The sequence below is a fragment of the Magnolia sinica genome, chromosome 5 (assembly GCF_029962835.1).
Source record: "Magnolia sinica isolate HGM2019 chromosome 5, MsV1, whole genome shotgun sequence".
NCBI classification, from domain to species: domain Eukaryota; kingdom Viridiplantae; phylum Streptophyta; class Magnoliopsida; order Magnoliales; family Magnoliaceae; genus Magnolia; species Magnolia sinica.
Genome location: NC_080577.1, coordinates 83,431,847 through 83,451,410, shown reverse-complemented (window position 1 = coordinate 83,451,410; position 19,564 = coordinate 83,431,847). Strand labels below are relative to the sequence as shown.

At 39.7% G+C, this 19,564-nt stretch overlaps 1 protein-coding gene across 2 annotated transcripts; it reads left to right on the top strand.

Annotated features, from left to right (window-relative positions):
• The first annotated feature begins 481 nt into the window (after nucleotides 1-481).
• On the top strand, nucleotides 482-19,100 carry LOC131246220 (trans-Golgi network-localized SYP41-interacting protein 1). Of its 2 annotated transcripts, none has more exons than XM_058246127.1 (8): nucleotides 482-1,278; nucleotides 1,409-1,744; nucleotides 1,840-5,253; nucleotides 8,653-9,520; nucleotides 9,621-10,270; nucleotides 17,286-17,430; nucleotides 17,534-17,615; nucleotides 18,735-19,100. In XM_058246127.1, exons 1-8 carry the CDS (start codon nucleotides 898-900, stop codon nucleotides 18,835-18,837), a joined length of 5,979 nt encoding a protein of 1,992 aa, XP_058102110.1. In that variant the 5' UTR covers nucleotides 482-897; the 3' UTR covers nucleotides 18,838-19,100. The 2 variants fall into 2 exon arrangements, with proteins under 2 accessions (XP_058102110.1, XP_058102108.1); XM_058246125.1 differs by having other exon boundaries at nucleotides 483-1,278; nucleotides 9,621-10,273.
• The last annotated feature ends 464 nt before the right edge of the window (nucleotides 19,101-19,564 follow it).

Here is a 19,564-nt window from a genome sequence, read left to right as displayed (position 1 = left end):
GAGGGTGACCTTTGTGGGGCCACCAAAATGCATGTGTTTTATCCCCACCGTTCATCTGATTGGCAGGATCCTTTAAGGACATCAGCCCAAAAATGAGTTAGATCCAAATCTCAAGTGGACCACACCACAGGAAACTGTGGGATAATGATGCCTACCGATGTCAACCGTTGAAACTTTCTTAGGCCCACCACGATGTTTATTTACCGTCACGGGATGAAGGGAAGACACAAATATCAGCTGGATTAAAAAATTTTGTGGCACCCGCGAATTTTCAACGGTGGGTGTCATTATCTCCACTGTATCTGTGGTGTGGTCCACTTGAACTTTAGATCTAACTCATTTCGGGTTCATGCCCTAAGATGATCCGGCAAGTTTCACAGTTAGACGGACGAAGCTCAGTGCTTGTGACGCGTACAATTCGGAGTGCCTGAGTATGAACAGTCGTGCGCTGCCCGAGTATCATTTAACTGCCCCTTCGCAAGAACCACGGCAGCGAGAGAGACCATTCTTCTTACGTGCCGGTCGTCTTCTTCCATATGTAACTCTAACCAATCTCACAAACACCAAAAACAATAAGGGAAATCCCAATCACATCCCTGCGAACTTGCAGATCTCCCCTCATTTCACTTTCTAGGGTTTCTTCCTTCAACGATCGTTTCTAGTGTTCCTTTCTCTCTCTCTCGCTTCGTTTTCCATCGAGAAACGAATTCTTTCTGAAATTCAAACGAATTCCTCTACCTTCGCTTGTAAATCCAAGCGCTATGATTCCAAATGCGGTTCATTGATTGAAGACATCTTGGACCTTCATTTTCCGAAGGAGTATGAGGTCTGATTGATTCTAGGGTTTCTTATTTGAATCTGACTTGGATCTTCTGTTTATGATAGCGGAACCCAATCATGTCGGCGAATTACGCATCTGATGGTGTTGATGTGAATGGAAGTGGAGAATCTGGTGGGAAGGAATTGGCAGTTTCTCCGGATCTAGGGCTTTCGAGGAGTGAGGAAGAGGTTGGTGTTTACGTGGAAAGATCGGATGCTATGGGTCAGGAAGTGGGTGTTATTGGGAATGGCGATTTGGTAAGTCTGTCGAATGGTGAACCTTTACCTGCTGAGGAAGAAACTAACAGCTTTGCTGATGCCGAGTCCTCAGAGACCATCGAGGCTCACCAAGTCTATAATGTCGCCGTGGGTGAAGTGGATGATGGAGCTGGAGAAGTCATTTTGGACAACCACATTGGAAAGCCTGTTGTAGTTGAGATGCCAGCTTCAGTTGATCAGGTAAAAATCTGGGAAAACTTAACTTTCAATGTATGTTATTGCTTTGCAGCTTTTCTTGGTTAGCCCATTTTCTTTTTGGTGCTGTGATCTTAATGTTGTACTAAGTACTTTAAACCTGGTGAATGATTAGGCGATCCATGAAAATGGCATTTTGGTAAATGTCAATAAGTCCATGCAAGACCATTCACATGATGAAAATGTGTATGAAGATGCCAGCAAAGATGAAATGTTTGTTGATGCGCCAGACCACATGACTGCAGTCGATGGGAGGGGTTCCGATGTTGGGGAATTCAAGGCTATGGTGGAAACCACCCAGGATGATTCGGAGAAGGAAATTGATGTTCAAATGGTCAGTGGAGAGAATCAATCCCACCATCAGATGGATGATCTGGCACTGTTGCATGCTCAGCTGGACAAGGCCATTGCTGAGAAAGAACTTTTGGTCCGTGATTGCAGCGAATACAAGGTTGAAATCCAATTCTGTCTTTGAAATTTTATGGGTGATTTAGTTTTTTGTGCTTCTTTTTTTCCTGGTTGGACTGATTGTTGCTTCCAATGCAGGAAGAAAGAGAGATGTTTGCAAGAGAAATTTGTAATTTTCATCACCAGCTTCAAGTGCTGTCTGATCAGTACTCTTTGCTAGGTGAGAGCCATGATGGGCTTGTTGATCGTCTTCGTCGTGCAGAAAAGGAAAGCAGTGAGGTGAGGACTGTGGCCATTGACATGCCATTACATGTGATGGTCAGTGAATGCTCGGAGTTCACATCACTTCTGAAATGTGCTTTAGATGAAAAATTACAATCTGAAGGCATGATGAGAGAACTTGACGCTGTTCTTTTTACAAAAGATCAAGAGATTGAAGAGCTTAATGCGAAGGTAATGGAGCTTTCAGTATCTTGCGATGTTGTTCTTTCTTATATGGATTCCCTTCACAATATGTGGGATGAGTCTTTGAAAGAGTCTGCTGGTACTTGCATGCATCTTGAGGATTTTACAGACAGATTGTTGGCTTCCCTTGGATCAGTAGTTCCACAAGATGATGTGTCACATGATTCGGTTACTGAGAGAATCTCTCTTGTTGAGAAGAGCACCAAAATTCTGATTGAAAACTATACACAATTCCTCTCTGAAATCAATCACCTTGGGCAGTGTCTGGCTGAGGTCAGTTCTGACTTTACAGTGCCACAAGAGAAGGAATTTGGATCTGTTTTTGATGTAGCCCGTGAAGAGTTACTTGAACAAAAGAGGAAGGAGTTGGATCATCTTGAGAAGCTAAAGAGGCTTGAAGAAGACAATCAGAAATTGCTTGAAGAAATAGACAAGGCCAAAGAGAGGCTTGATGAAGTGAACGCTGATGCGAAGAAAACCAAGACGGAACTTGAGCAGACAGAGAGTAAGTTGGCATCTGCCAAAGAAAAGCTTAGCATGGCAGTAACAAAAGGTAAAGCATTGGTACAGCAGCGAGACTCATTGAGGCAGTCACTAAATGAGAAGAACAGTGAGCTTGAGAAATGTTTGCTTGAGCTACACCAGAAATCTAGTGCCCTAGAGGCTGCAGAAGTCAATACTGAGGAGATGATCAAAAGCCAAAGTTTGGTCAATTCTCTCCAGGAATCTCTCCTAGAAAGGAACATGGTTCTTCAGGAGTTAGAAGAACTCATGTTTCAGACCAATTCACCTGAAGAAATTCAGTCCTTGCTGATCATAGATAAAGTCAGATGGCTGGTTAATCAAAAAAGTATTTTGGAGGGCATTTTCCTGGAGAGCCGCAAGGTCAAGGATGCCTTATCTTCAATTGATCTACCAGAAAGTGTTTCCTCTGCCGAATTAGAATCCCAAATCAACTGGCTTGGGAAATCATTTGCCCAGGCTAAAGATGATATAATCGAGTTGAAAGATCAACTTGCTAGTACCCTGGAAGCTGTTGCATTACATGAATCAGAATTGTCCAAGGCACGCAAGGAAATGGACAACTTCACAGGATCCCTTTTGGAAGAAAAACTGGAAAAAGATTCTCTCCGGGCAAGTTTGGAAGATCTGACGTGCAAATATGAAGGAATTGTTGAAAAGTTATCTCTAGTTTCATCTGAGAAGGATGGGCTGATGACAAAGTTACTCGAATTTTCTGGAACTGCAATGGATGATCAGGGGTTTGAAGAGCCTTCATCTAATCCGGACGCGCTTATAGAGAAATGCATTGGAAATATAAGAGAAATAATCGCCGTCTCTTCTGAGTCTGCTCTTGTTGAGAAAGAAAATTTTCAAAGGCTACAAAGTTTATTATATGTAAGAGATCAAGAACTGATGCTATGCAAGAAGATGTTAGAAGAAGAGATGTTTGATAGATCAGAGATGGCAAGTTTATCCAATGAGTTAAGAAGAGTGTCAGAAGAAATTGTAGCTTTGAAAACTGAGAGAGATTCCCTGCAAAAGGATCTCGAGCGAGCTGAGGAAAAGTCTTCTCTAATTAGGGAAAAACTTTCTATGGCAGTGAAGAAGGGCAAGGGGCTTGTTCAAGAACGAGAGGGCTTCAAACTGTCTCTGGAAGAAAAAAATACAGAAATTGAGAAGTTAAAATGTGAGCTGCAGCAGCAAGAGTCTGCTGTCAATGAATTCAAAGACCAGATTAAGAGATTATCTAGTGATTTAGAGTGCATCCCAAAGCTGGAGTCCGATACTATCACTATGAAAGAACAAAAGGATCAAATCGAAAAGTTGTTGCTAGAGAGCAACAATAGGTTACAGACACTAGTCCATTCTATAGAGCGCACTTCTTTTCCAACCAATATAGTTTTTGAGGATCCTGTAGAAAAAGTGAAATGGTTGTCAGAGTTCATCCGTGAATCGCAAGTTGCTAAGACTCGTACAGATCAAGAGCTGGTGAAAGCAAAAGAAGAGGTTGATCTGCAAGTTAGTAAGCTAGCAGATGCCTGTGCCACCATCAAATTGCTAAAAGACGGACTGTCACAGTCAGAGAATATTATTTCTGTACTTGGTGATCAAAAGAAAGATGCAGAAGTAGGTAAGACTCATGCGGAGAAAGAATTAGATAAAGCAAAAGAAGAAGCTGATCTGCAGGCTAGTAAGTTAGCAGATGCCTATGCAACCATCAAATCACTAGAAGATGCACTGTCACAAGCAGAAAACAATATTTCTATACTCGGTGATGAAAAGAAAGATGCAGAAGTAGGTAAAACTCATGCAGAGAAAGAATTAGAGAAAGCAAAAGAAGAAGCTGGTTTGCAGGCCAGGAAGTTGGCTGATGCTCGTGCAATGATTAAATCACTAGAAGATGCACTATCAGAGGCAGAAAAGAATATTTCTATACTTGGTGATGCAAGGACAGACACAGAAGTTGGCAAGAGGGCAGTGGAACAGGAATTAGAGAAAGTAAAAGAAGAAGCTGGCATGCAGTATAGCAAGTTGGCTGATGCCTATGCAACTATTAAGTCTCTTGAAGTTGCATTATCAGAGTCAGAAAAGAATATTTCTATGCTTGGTGATGCAAGGGAAGATGCACAAGTTGGAAAGGTTTCTGTCGAACAAGAATTAGAGAAGGCAAAACAGGAAGCTGAATCTCAAGCTAGCAAGTTAGCAGACGCTTGTGCAACTATAAAATCTCTGAAAGATGCCTTAGAGCAGGCAGAGAATAAAGTTTCTGTACTTTCCGATGAAAAGGAGGAAGCACAATCCAAAAGCAAACAGGAGATAACAGCACTAAGTGCAAAGTTAGCTGCATGTATGGAAGAGTTGGCTGCAAGTAATGTAAGAATAGAAAACCAGTCTTCTGAGCTGGTTTGCCACCTTAATCATCTTCAAATTCTTATGAAAGACAAAGGCTTGCTGTCCTTATTGAATGAAAGCTTCAAAAGAAAATACGAGGGCATGAGAAATATGAATCTTCTACTCCAAAGTATTCGAGAACAGTTCGCAACAAAGGGTTCATCTTGGCCACAATTTCATCCAGGCACAGAGGTACTACCTTTTGCTTGTTGCATGAGAGGACCAGTGTCCTTTAGGTATATGACAACTGCATTTTCTGTTCTCTTTCTATTCTCTGTTGGTGGCCTCATGTTTGAGCTGCTCCTATTCAGAGAAATGTTTTACAATCATGCTGAGCCACTAAAAGACGCATGAAGTTAAACATGTCTGGTGCTTCAACATGCCAATGCATTGAGCTTCAGCAGTTGCTGGTGTCTCCTCATGAGTCAGTGGCCTACAGTAATGAAAAATGCACACTTTTGGTTTTGGAGTATTTGATCCTGAAATTAATGCAATGCATGTAATAGTTAAGCTCTTAAAGTGAATATTGTTATATAATTCCCTCTCTTTATTATTTCATGTGATTATTATTATTTATTGGTCACATAATGAAGGACCACATGAATGAGACTTAGGGTAGCCTTCACAACTAGGCTATTGATGTATGCAGTCCACTTATCACATGTGTGTATCAAAGGAGTACTAAGCACCCTACTTGATCACAAATGTAATGGATCCTGAATTACATGGAATCGAATTGGAATGTGGGACCCAATGTCCTTGAATATTAACAATTTGATTGTTGATGGCCTATGGATCAACTGTACAGAAGGTAAAGCCCAGATGGTTTTATACATTGGACCATACAGTGATATATAGAGAGTTACAAGTGAATTGTTTCTTTCAGCTTCCTTGTTTGGATACATTCTTTAAAAGAAAGTGGAGCGAGGATTTTTTTTTTTTTAGACCAATAATTAGATTTAGTCATCATCAGCTAAAAACAAAAAGGTTAGACAAGTATTGAGGACCAATGAGAATTAAGTAAGAAAAAAACATCTAGAAGCTTCTTTCTAGAAGAATCTAGAGATTGCATAGAGCTATATAAAGCCTGAAGGCCACATGTACGGCATATATTCCAATTATTGTGGGAATAAAAGCTGTTTTGAGGCTTTCTTTCTATTTGTGAGCGTGTGGCTACCAGTTCTACTGTAGACGACTGTTTGGTATTGACCAACCCCTTGCTTTGTTGTGGTAATATTCTCAACCTTGTGGCAAAGTTGTAGATTAATTTGAGCTTCAAATTGGTGCATATTCATCATCATCATCATCAAGAAGTATCCACTTCTCTTTCTTTGTTGAATCCATTCGGTATGAGGACCAAGAGAACATAAGATCATGGAGACAATTGCACTTAAAAATCCCTATGCATCAGGTGGGACTTTTTCATCAAAGTTAACTAGTTAAGCTTCGTCACCCTTGCATGAAGGTCAATCTAGCTATTTGGTGTGGGAAATAACTGCCTTCTAGCCAATGAGTTGGACCACACACCCCTGCATGCCCATGCATGCAGTAGATGTTCAAAACATGTGATTCTGTCCACAGTTAGTCTCCCACCCATTATTTATTCACAGTTCTGGAATTATTGTGCACAGCAGTGAGAAAGCTTAGCTTAGTTCAGTCCTCCAGTTGTGCTTTCTGAGAAATTGGTATGAATTCCATATATCCTGGTTGTATTAATAATTAGTGTTGGCATGGCGTTTTATGTTCCATGCTCACATGTTTTCAGTAGGTAGGATGAAATGGACCATTATTTTTACTTTTCCAAGGTTTTTATATCTTTGTTTCATACTGGAGATCATTCTTCAACACTAAAAAGTTACTTTAGACCAGTGTTCGAAATATCTGTATTGTGTTATGTATCGCATCCTTAGGATACATATACGTATCGGTCATCGCACGGGATATATCGTTCGTATCGGGTAATTTATCACACTTTTTGAGAAACATGGGGAAACATTGGGAAAATGGTTGAATTTTTTAATGAAACTTCAAGGATTGTTTTTTTTTTTTTTTTTTTTTTTTAAAAAAGAAGTGCACATAATAGGTTTCCTAAAAAAAAAAAAAAAAAAAAAAAGGACCTTAATACACACTTTTAAATCATAACATCTCAAAAAAGAAGTGCACATAATAGGTTTCCTATATATAGGGTCCTAAGCCATGTGCTGTCTGATTGAACTAATGCAACTATATTCAAATTGAATGCATAACATTAAGAGCATATGTGATGATCTCATTAAACACTCCTAAATACTTTGAAATTAATCTCAATTGACAACTACACGAAGGTAAATTTTGAAAAAAAAAAATTTTAATATTTTTTTATTAATTTGTAATTAAAAAATAATTTTTATTTTTCAAAAATTGACAAGGACTTAACAAATCAGTAGATTAACCCTTATACATGCTTGATTTCATGTTTAGACTGCAACATTGTAAGCAATTTGGGAGAAATTGGGGTAATTTTGAATTTTTCCCAATTTTCTCCAAATCGGACCATCTACACTCAAATTTCAAAATTAGAGTGTATGTGATGATCATTTCATCAAATTCTTCAAAATTAGTCTCAATTTACAGGTGATAGAAGGAAAATTTCGAAAAATGATGACATGGAGAACACGAAGAACCAATGGATAACGAAATCAAAGCTCCAACTCCATGATTTTTCATGCAAAACATGAAGAACCAATGGATTTGTAACCATTTGACATTGACTTAACATAATTTCAACAAAAAAAGGGGGGATTGGAAATTGAAAATGCTCATTGGATTGAACATGTGGAATATATTGGCACTACCTATACGTTTCGTATCACACAGGTGGGATACAAGATATATAGTGGGATATATTGGCCGATGTCATCGATATTTAAAACATTGCTTTAGAATAGGTATTCAATAACAGGCCTGTAATGTCTATTTTGGCCCTATAACGCATAACGTTCCCATCATTGCCATTGCGCAACCCTTTTCGGTACCATTCTTTAGAGACTGTTTAGGTCCTTGTTTGTTCCCAAACTTCTTAAAATTACTATTATAAATGTATGCACATATAAACTAGATATGAAATTCTAAAGCCTGAGTTGCTTTTTTATGCATAATTTGATACTGAAATTGCATGGTGATGGCCTGTGATCAAACTTATCCTCTTTCTTGCTGTTCTGTGGGAGCACGGACCAGCAAGCATTGAAGCTGAGGTTTTTTTTTTTCCCCAATACTTCAATGCAAGAAACTGTATACTTCATATTTGAACTTTCTTTCCAAATTGCTAAAAAAGAGCATGGTTTGTTTGCTGCTTCTGCACATTTTCTTACTTGTAGAAGTATTAAGATGGCCTTTCCAAACTCGAATATTCTGTTTTTTGGCTTATTGTAGGCCTGAATATTGGTTTGCCCTTCATTCCTTATCATTTAGTACAAACATATTTCCTTCTTCTGTTGCTTGTTTTTTCACCATTAGTGAGTCCTGAGTTCATGGCTAATCCTATATACATTACCCTGTCCAATGATTCATAGAAGGCACTTACCTCCTTGGTTCATTTCTCTGATTTTCCAGAAAGATCCTCATGCAACAAAGTACTTTCCACTACCACAATTCGAAGATCAAAATGGTACAGTCGTTAACAATGAGACAAGTACAGCAGATCTTGTCAACAGCATCCCGTCCTATTTGCCAAAGATTGTAGAAGGGTTCAATGCACAATATAAACTTCTTGGTGAAAAAATTGAAGGGTTCTCTAGTTCATTGGATGAGCAAATTGCATATCTGTTACCAGTGTTACAGACAACAAAGGATGATATCATCCATATGCTTGAGCTCATGGAGTCCTTGAAGCTAAACGTGAACGACTTGGAAGCTTGCAACCAGGCACAAGAAAATCAAATATCTACACTGAAGAATAGTACAAGTATCCTACTTTCTGCATGTGTTGATGCAACCCAAGAACTGCATAATGAAGTCAATAACAATGCATTGGATCCAAAGTCCATGCCGGATCCGGAAAGCTTGAATTACAGTTTGTACTCAAGATCAAGAGAGGCTGATAATGATGCAATGGAAGAGCATTGTGATAGGTTTGGTGCCAGTAAATGTGTTAAGGCAGCAGATGATTTGTTGCTGGCTCTTGGAAGAGTTCGGGCTCAATCCAAACAGCTTGAGAATGCGAAGAGCATATGGTTAACAACTGTTGAGGATCTGCAAAATAAATTAAAAGAGTCCACGATAACTGCCGAAAATGCCATAAAAGATAGGGATTTAAACCTCAATAAAGTTTCTAAGTTGGATGGTGATCTAGAGGCATTGAATAACTATTGCAATGAGTGGAAGCTTAAGGTAGAGGATTGTCAAGCCAAAGAGGAAAAGTTGAGAGAAAAAGAATCAGAGCTCTCATCGTTGCACTCTTCTTTAGCCAAGAAAGAAGAAGGTAATTCGTGCCATTTGTCCTTGTCTTCTAGATTATATGCAATTAACTCATCACTTAAGTGTATCGTTTATTAACCTTTTTGTCCTAATTGACATTTCAGCTGCAGAAAAGGGTTTGTGGTCAGCAGATCAAGTGGAAACCCTTTTTGACAAAGTAAATAAGATGGAAATCATTTCCGAAGAGTCAGAAGCAGATAGCCCAGACCGGTATTTCGCAGGACCTGTACATAAGCTCTTTTACATTATTGATAGTTATGCAGAGTTGCAACATACGATGAAATCACTGACTCATGACAAGGGGGAGCTGCAGTCAACTCTTGCAGCCCAAGTTCGTGAAATTGAACAACTGAGGAAGGAAGCTGAAACTCTTATTATTAATAATCAGGATTTAGAAAGGAAACGGTGGGACTTAGATGAGCTGACAATGGGACTGGACAAAATTATTGAGAAGTTGGGAGGAAATGATTCAGTTGAAGATACGAAATCTGTTGGTGTGAAGGGACTCTTACCAGTGTTGGAAAAGCTGGTTATAGCCTTAATCCTGGAATGTGAAAATTCCAAGTCAAAATCTCAGGAATTGGGCACAAAATTGCATGAGAAGCAAACTGCGCTGGATGCATTGTCAGCTAGAGTTAAATTGCTTGAAGATTCGCTTCATGACAGGCCAGCTTCATCAGATACTGTCCAGGAAAGGAGCATCTTTGAGGCATCTTCATTAGCAACAGGGTCAGAGATATCTGAAATCGAAGACGTGGTAATAACTGTACTTTCTTTCAGTTTACTTCCTTTGCCAGTTTCCTGTGTTTAATAGTAGGTCTGGTATTATTCTTTGCTCACTGACAAAACTCTGAAGTTCAAGACACATTAATTTGTTATGCGCCTTGGGATTTTAATGAAAAAGTGTAGTTTTTCATGGGATGCTTTATTTTAAAGGCATTTAAGTGATATACCTTAAGACATGCCCTTGAAGTGAGGTACTTGGGAAGTGCAATTGTGCTTGTGCCTTGTGGCATGTGTCATGTGTGTTTTATGAAACTGATCTGCAGGCACCTTTTTATTTGGTTAAAACTTGTTTGCTCTTCACTGACTATAGCCAACCTCTAAGGTTCTTTTTCTCCTTTTCTTTTCTTTTCTTTTCTTTTGTTTTTGTTTTTGTTTTTGTTTTTTTGTTGTTTTTTTTTTTTAATTTTTTGAGTAAAACCTCTGAGATTTTATAATCTGTAATTAATTATAAAACTCTTGGCTTTGTAAAACAAAGCAGGATCCATTTTTCCATGTCCAATTTTTTTTTCGCCTGCTTGAATTGCTAATAGTGTATACAAACTATGCACAAGTTAGTGAGTATATAAAATTGTAGAATGCAAATTTAGTAAAGTGAGGATGTACTATATGTAATCATGTTGTTTACGGATTACTTGCCAGATGCATAGCTGTTTGTTGGGCACCTCTTCCTAGGAAGGCTCTTCTATGTATTTATCATCTTGATTTAAAGAAATTCATCTATTCAGAAAAAAAGAAGCGGATAAAAGAAAAAGAAAAAGAAAATAAAACAAGAAAGAAAGAAATGATAGATAAACGGAAATGAATGCGAGAAAGATTCTTCCTAATGTGTGTTTGATGTGCGGCAATGATCTTGAATCGGTCAATTATTTCTTCCTTCATCATCGCCCCTATATTTTCAAGTTGTGGCTAGGTTTCTCTCGGATTTTGAGGTGTCTTGGGTAATGCCGAATTCAATGGGAAGCTTTTTGTTGGCTTGGCATGGTGTGGAGGTGGGGAAGAGAAAGATTCCTTTCTGACGGCTATATGCTTGATCGCGGGTCTTTGGTCTATCTGGTCTGAGAGAAATGGAAGATGCTTTAGGAATGTTGGCCATAGTCTCGATTGGGTGTTAGTGTAGGTTAAGTGCCTTGCTTTGGAATGGGATGTGTAATGGCAGGGAGGCGGGTCTTTGGTCTATCTGGGCTGAGAGAAATGGAAGATGCTTTAGGAATTTTAGCCATAGTCTCGATTGGGTGTTAGTGTAGGTTAAGTGCCTTGCTTTGGAATGGGATGTGTAATGGCGGGGAGGCGAGTGATTTGTCTTTGTAAAAGGATCATTTTATAACATTTATTACGGTAGTCTTTTCTGAATGGCACATATGTTATATTTGTTGCTCAAATGAATTAAAAAGAAAAAAAAAATGCAGGATATGTGAAGTGAGAAAAATAGGTATTTGCCTCGCTATGAGAAATGAATAGGTCTTCAATATTCATTATGATTTTTTTTAGGGTTAACTGATTAATTTATTGAAAAAGAGCCAAAACAACACAAAATTACATTCTTAGCAAAAAAGAGAAATTAAAGTCTGGTAGAAGATCTATACAAGCAGCCCATTTGACTACAAGACTTTTAACCCTGAATATGACCTCCTTTCTGATGCAGGACAATTAAACAGTTGATCTAAAAGCTCGAACTGTTAGAGTATGGCGAATTAATCCCTTTATCTCATAGCCCAGGCCCCACATCTCATGGGTTAGGACATCGGCCGAACCCCCTTCGTGGGCCCTAAATCACATGGGCCGCCTACCCAGTGTGTCCCCGCATCCCACAGGCTACCCCCCTCGAGCCCGATGTGAAATGCGCATTAATCACCCCCAGTAAGGAGTCTCGAACATGAGACCTCCCTCGTGAGCCCCAAATCACATCGGTCACCCACCCCGAGCGTGTCCCTGCATTCCATAGGCGACCACACTCGAGCCCGATGTGAAAATGCCCCTGCAGTACCTTCCCTAGTAATTTCATCACAGAAGAACCTACAATTTCTTCCCCCCACATGGCCCAAAAAGCAGCCAACAAAACCAACCATCAAATGATTTGATTTTTCCTCTCGAGATGAGCGCCATGCCAAACAAGAATGTCCCGAACAGAATTTGGCACAACCCAAGAAAAACCAAAAGAACTGAGAATAGAATTCCATACCCTCCTAGCAAGCGAGCAATGAATGAAGAGATGATTGATAGATTCTTTATCCGCAATATAAATGACATATATTCGGAAGAATCATGGCCCCACCGTGATGTCTATCTGATATCCACACCGTGCATTTGGTGCGTCCCCTCTAGGTCATGGGATATACCAAAAATCAGCCGTATCAGGAGCTCAAGTGGGACATACCTTCTGAAATTGTGTCAAATCATACCTAAAACATTTAAAATCACTTGGTGGGGCCCACCTGAGTTTTGGATATGGCTGAAACTTGGTGTGGCCCCTTATCCAAGTGGGACACAATAGATGGGCTGGATGTGTGAACCACATCTCAGTGGGCCCTATAAATGATCATGAAGGTTTCAATAGGTGGGTATACACTCTCAACTGTTGCCTGTAATGCGGCCCACCTTAGTCATGGATTGGCCTGATTTTTAGGTCCATGGCCCATATATATATATATATATATATATATATATATATATATATATATGAAACCCCCAGGTAGGGCTGTACATGAATCGAGTTAGCTCGGTTAGCTCGCTTGACTTGACTCGACTCGAAAAAGCTCAATTCGACTCAGTTCAAAACTAAGTTCGAGCCGAGTCGAGCTGATTTTTTGAGCTCGAAAAAATTTCAAACCAAGTTCGAGCTTGCCCGAGCTCAACTCGACTCGGATCGAACCAGTTCGGTGACTCGGTTACTTTGATATTGATGTTGCTCACCAAGTGTTTGATGAAATGACTCCACGAAGTGTCGGCTAGTGGTAATGAAGGTATGTATATGAAACAAATACCTTTTTTTCTTGATTTTGATGTTGCCTACAAGGTATTTGATGAAATACCTGTAAAACCGCTGCTACTATTTTACATACGGTGAGAATTTGAAGGTGCAGTCCATATGTTTGTGAAAATGTTGCACAAGCGAACTCGGCTCAATCTTGGCTCAAACTCCGTTCGAATTGGCCTGAGCTGCTGACCGAACCAAGCTGAGGTGGCCAGTCAGGCTCGAGGACCGAGCCAAGCCGAGTTCAGGCTGGGGTCAGCTAGTGGCCGAGCTGAGCCGAGCTATGCCAAGCTCGACTCGACTTGACTCGTGTACAATTTTTTGGCCTGATCCAAAAATCTGGTGGACCATAGCAAAGGAGAAACCCCTAGGCCCTTGATTTGCCTCTCACTTTGCTATGGCCTATCAGATTTTTGGATAAGCCCAAAAAGTTAGCCTTGGGGGTTTCATGACTTGATTTATCTAGTGAATCGTCCAAATACTGTGCCCACACCACGTGTCAAATGTTCTCACAAAGTTCCCATGGGAACGGGTTCTCAGGAGAGAATTGCTCTCTCTCTCTCTCTCTCTCTCTCTCTCTCTCTCTCTCTCTCTCTCTCTATATATATATATATATATATATATATATATATATATAGCCTGCTGGATGGATGATGGCATTGGAATACAGAAAATTGCCCATCTGATGATACAGTCGGATGAACGGTTCTGAACATGGAATGGTGAATACGGACCTAGTTGGACTGTGCACGTGCCTCAATCTTGAAACAGCTATGCTATGTAAAGAGACAGCAATTGCTATGTAGAAAGGGATAATTACCTCATGCAATACACTCAGCTATTGAAATCTCAGATCCATTGTACAGATAGATGCCAGGTTCCATGCATAGTGAACGGTGGAGGTTAGGGCATTGATAACGCTCCACCCAGTTTCACCATCAGCAGTCAAGAGATTGCTGTAATCTGCCATGAAAGTGTGGAAACTGAGATGATGAGTGGAGGTGGACATCTTTCAGGGCTGATCGGTGGAAGCAAGCAGAGAACAGCAGCTATGGAAGATGCCGCATGCTGGATACTGCTATAAACCAGGTTATGGACCTCAATACGGCCCACCTGATGGATGGCTTTGCTTACTGATCAATTGTGAACAGCTCTTAGGCGATCTGGATGGTATGTGTCTGATCACAGTCCGTAAGAAGAGGAAGCAGCTGATCTGCAGTGGGGTCTGTTGATCTGCTGCAGGAGCTGATGAGAATCTTGACTAGGACATGGAGATTTGCAGCAGTTCAAGAGAAAGCAGAGCAGTTGGATGTTGAGGAGATCAGCCGGGCGTGCATCAGTTAGATGTGGATTAGAACTTGTAGATCTGGATCAGAATTTCCAGATCTAAAGCCTGCTTGTCGCAGATCCAATCTTCTAGATCTATCATTCTCAGATCTGGAAATTAAAGGAGAAGAATGAAGGAAAAACGAGAGAGGGAGGAGAAGAGCGGAGGGAATGAATTTGGTTGGAACGAGAGAGGTCTTTAAAATGAGAGGATCTTTCTCCTGTTTATAGAGAATGAGGAGAGGAGGGCTTGTCGTGTGGCGCCCATCCATAGGTCCACTTAGGCATGGGATGTCAGCTAGGTGATAGTTGCCATTCACTAAGAAGTGGTGCCATGTGGCACCATGCAATTGGTCCAAGTCATGCTCTCCACTTAACCAGCAGCCTCTATTTACTGAGAATGGCCATAACTTTCCTGTTAATTGTCGGATCTGGATTATCTTGTACTCGTTGGAAAGGAAATTTGAAGTTCTGTCTTCCATGCTTAGAGTCAGGCCGATTAGACACCATTTGGCCTACCAAATGAGGCCCACAATATGGCTGAGGCGTCCTCAATTGTGGCCACCTGATAGCAGTGTGCATCTTTGGTAATGGGGGTGGGTTTACTTCAATACAAGTCAGATTGAGGCGAGATAAATTTTTGGTGAAAAATACTTTGATACCTTTTCAAATGGCTTAGGAATCACCTCGATCAGATACCGTTTGCCCCTCCATCCCCTGACTCAAACTCGGTCCATGTATGCTGCCCACTTTTCAACAATCTTTGAAATGTGATTTTTACCCGCCACCCCCTTCTTGGTGGAAGAGGGGGGATGTTTTTGGGAGCTCTAGAGTTCATGTGAAAGTATTGTTATGGTGCTCAGACACACCCTACGGACTTTGGTATGCTATACAACATCAGGATTTTGTCATCCTGCTTAATCCACACACAGATCTATGCCCTTCCACTTTACTGTGGCATCCAATTCAGTCCTCTAAAACTCCAATGCAACACATTAGAATGGACATCGAAAGATAGGACTGTCAGATTTCCATCAAGCTTGATAAAAACAAATCTATGGTGAAAACAAAAGATCCAACAGTTAAAATTCATTATAAAACCTTTGGAAAACATTTAATGATACTGACTAGCTTTTTTGTGTATAATGGAGCATCTAAAAGATGAGATCTGGTCACTAATCTTAGTCCCGAGCAACAATAGGATTACTTTTTGAAGTACATCAGGCCTCAACTGAATCTTAACACATGAACTATAACATCTGTGTGTCAGTCACTAATGTTGCATCAAAAGGTGTATCAAAGCCTCGCACTGAGATTCCTGGAGCCTCTTTCCCTGAAGCCTCTTTGCAATCTCATATCAAAGGACAAGTCCAAGCTGGTGCATTTTCAAGTTGTCCAATCCAAGCATGATGGTTAAGGGACTTGATGTGATTCTTATATATATATATATATATATTCAATTCAGCCTAGAACTAGGTCTCGAGAAAATGAACACTAGTATTCCCATGTGTGAAGGGCAATTCCAGCTGGATGCCCAATGGTGGAGATTAATTCATTCCAACTCGTAATTGTTTCGTATTACATAAGATGACCACAATCTGATCCTGGGCTGCCTAAACCCATTGGGGTGGTTATAGATTATTTCAGGTACTCAAGAAATGGAACATCAACTCTCCAGTAACCCATTTGGGCTGTTATTCCTATTTTATTCTTTCCCCAAGGCGAGATTCCATAGAAAATCCCTATAAAACTTTTGTGCCCTACAAGAAGTTTTTGTTTTTTTTTATTATTATTAATGGTCAGTCACCACTCTTTCCTGTGGTATGGCCCATCTGGGATTTGGTTCTGCTTCAGTTTGGGCTCCTGTCCTCGAATGAGCTGGAAAAACGGATGGACGGCATGGATATACAACACATACATCAAAGTGGGCCCCATGGTCATGATCTGATTGAACTCGTTAGGTCCCAACCTGACTGAATCCATGTCCCCCATTCATTTTTCCAAGTTTCTAAGAAAATTAATATCAAAACACATAGAAAAGTGGGTTACTTGTGACCATTTTCTCTTCCTCAATGAAGGTTACTAATGACCAAATTATGATCAACAAAACAATCGATAGTCAAATTGGCTTTTCATGGCACACGCAACACCAAGATCTCCAACCTGAAATGGTCTAGACATTGGAAACTAATAAAATATTCTTCTGCAAAGAAAAAGATTCAGTGTGATATGGTTCAACCTAATGGCAACACTTCTCGCAGCAGTGTTAACTCTATTAGCTCTCAATGTTGATGCTGTTTAACTCCTGGGTTTCCAAGACCATGTCGCTATTGCAAATTGTTTGACTTTGTTTTGTTACAACTATGCTTGTTTTATGACTATTTGGGGTGGTTTAAATTCTCAATGTAGTTGTCAAATGAGTTGCTCATGTCTTTTGTTTCTTTGACATGTATCCCTGATATTCCACTTATCAGTTAGTTAAAAGCTTGCGGATTGGACTTTATGTTTCCTGCTAGTTAAAGTTTTGCCAGCCCTTGCTCTGGTTACACTGAATTCATTGAAAACAGGGTACATAGTGGAATCCTACTATATTAAAGCTCGTGGATCTGGACACGTTTAAATTATGTTTTCCATGTTTTATGAGGCATTAGTGCATAAATCTCTCACTTGCTTATGAAATATGCAGGGCCCACTTGGAAAGAACTCAATCCCTCCCGCACCCATTGCTGCTCATGTGAGAACACTGCGAAAGGGTTCGAGCGACCACCTTGCTCTTAATATTGATTTGGAGACCGATAGACTAATCAACCACCATGAATCTGAAGATAAAGGTCTTTTTTTTTTTCTTTTTCTTTTTTTTTTTCTAGCTTTTGATTTCTTAAAGCACTTTTAATTCAGAAGCTTTGGATGCAACTCTAAACTTAATTCTTGCAGGCCATGTATTCAAGTCTCTCAATACCTCCGGTCTCATCCCAAAGCAAGGAAAGTTGATTGCAGACAAAATCGATGGAATTTGGTAATCTATTGACTTTCTTTTTTTTATTCCTCATAAAAAGGTTTCCTCCTCCGACATTTCATTTTCTTTTAGTGTTTGTCTTTCTGCTTCACAATTGAGAATTCAAGGTTAAATCTTCCGAGATATCAAAGACTGGGCTTCGGTTCTCAATCTCCTTGATCTGGACCTTTCAAAATTCTCCATTTTCTTCTTGGCTCTCCGTGGGGTGCTTCTGGCATCCCTTTCTGCAACTGCTGTTGCAGCCATGAGTCTTTGAGTTGTATGGTGCTAGCCTTCTTTCTTTCTTTCTTTTTTGGTTGCTGCTCTTGCAGCTGGTGGTCTCAAGTTGTATAGTCCTTCCTCTTTTTCCCCCCTATTTTCCTTTTCTTTTTTCTTTTCTTCTCTTCAGTTCTGTTTTTGTTTCGTTCTTTTTTGTTTTGTGGGTTATCCCTGGCTCCCTTTAATAAATTTTAATCTTCAAAATAATAATAATAATAATAATTTATGGAACAAATCATTAAAAATACACCTAGGAAACCTCACCCTTATCCAATCTTCAAGGTATATGCTTTGGAATTAATAACCACAACAGTTTTATCTTGAAAAATCATGGACATTTATTTAGCATATTTTCCAACGAAAATGAATTTACCAGAATAATTCAATAGTCTTATTCAGCAATTGAAAATGGAAAACAATTTAAATAAATTGTATCGTTGTTATTTTTTTTTCTTACTTTAAAACAGAGTCATGTGGGTTTAGATCTTTAGTTGCCCCAGTCCTGCATTCTATTATCGTCTCTATCAAAAAAAAAAAAAAAAAAAATCCATTTTTCCCTAGCATTTCCCAAAATTTTTCCTGAATTGTGAATAATTCATCACCATCACCATATACTAGTTGCTATTTGGGGCCACATTGTGAATAATTGACTTAGGGTGTATTTGGTGGCACCAAATACCATGAAATTTCAGTCTAATTTGGTGCAAGTTTCATGATATTTCATGAAATTTGGTGCAACCAAATGCCCTTATAGAAAATTTACCAAATCCAGACTTTTTAACTAAGTTCATCCCCCCCCCCCCGGCGCTCTCTCTCTCTCTCTCTCTCTCTCTCTCTCATTTAATATATGCATATATACAGGGTGTCTGGAGGTCGCATTTTGATGAGCCGCCCTGGAGCGAGGATAGGCCTCATAGGCTACTTGCTTCTCTTGCATATATGGGTATTGAGCGCCATTTTATAACAGTATGCCTTTGATCCCTTTGCCGCTCTGCTATTTGTATCATAGATGTAAGTTCGCTTCTTTTTTTCTTTTTCTTTTTTTTTGTTTTCCTTTTCTTTTCTATTCTTTGTATCCTCCTTGATTTTCAGCCATCACTTGATTGATAGGGATTTGGAGAATCCAAGGTCTCAATAAGGGGAGAATATCGTTTGTTCTTCTCTTATTATTCTTATTTTCAGGTAATAGGAATAGGTACTGAATACAGCAAAATCTTTCGTCTGAAACCTTATTGTTCACATGCATGCTACCTGAAAAAAACAGTGGAAGGGGAAGATGAGAAAACCAGGCTTCCCAAGACCCATGTGAATCCAAGGCCCTGTTTGGTTGCCACTTAAAAAATGATTTCATCTCATTTTGTTTAACAGTAATTATGTAGTAGAAATCATAATTTACATAAAATATGGCAAGAATATTTTCGATCCTTGCCAAAATTTCTAATACATAATTACTGTTCACTAAAATTAGGGTGGCAATGGGCTAGGATCACGTTTCACCATCCAAACCTAAGCGTCGGATTTAGTGTGGATGGAGAATCTCTCAAAAGAAAATTCTTAAATTGGAGTTATTTCAAACCCCTGATCACTTAAACACTTTTCCTAACAGGGCTGGCAGTATAGGGTAGGGCCAGGGGCAGGCCATCGGCAAGCCCGGATGGGCTGTAGCCCAGACTATTGCCTCCCCTAATTGG

Coding starts and splice junctions, on each gene's coding strand:
- LOC131246220 (XM_058246125.1), top strand. CDS start 898: ATGTCGGCGAATTACGCATCTGATGGTGTTGATGTGAATGGAAGTGGA. Junction 5,254..8,652: donor AATTTCATCCAGGCACAGAG/GTACTACCTTTT, acceptor CTGATTTTCCAG/AAAGATCCTCATGCAACAAA. Junction 17,431..17,533: donor CCATGAATCTGAAGATAAAG/GTCTTTTTTTTT, acceptor TAATTCTTGCAG/GCCATGTATTCAAGTCTCTC.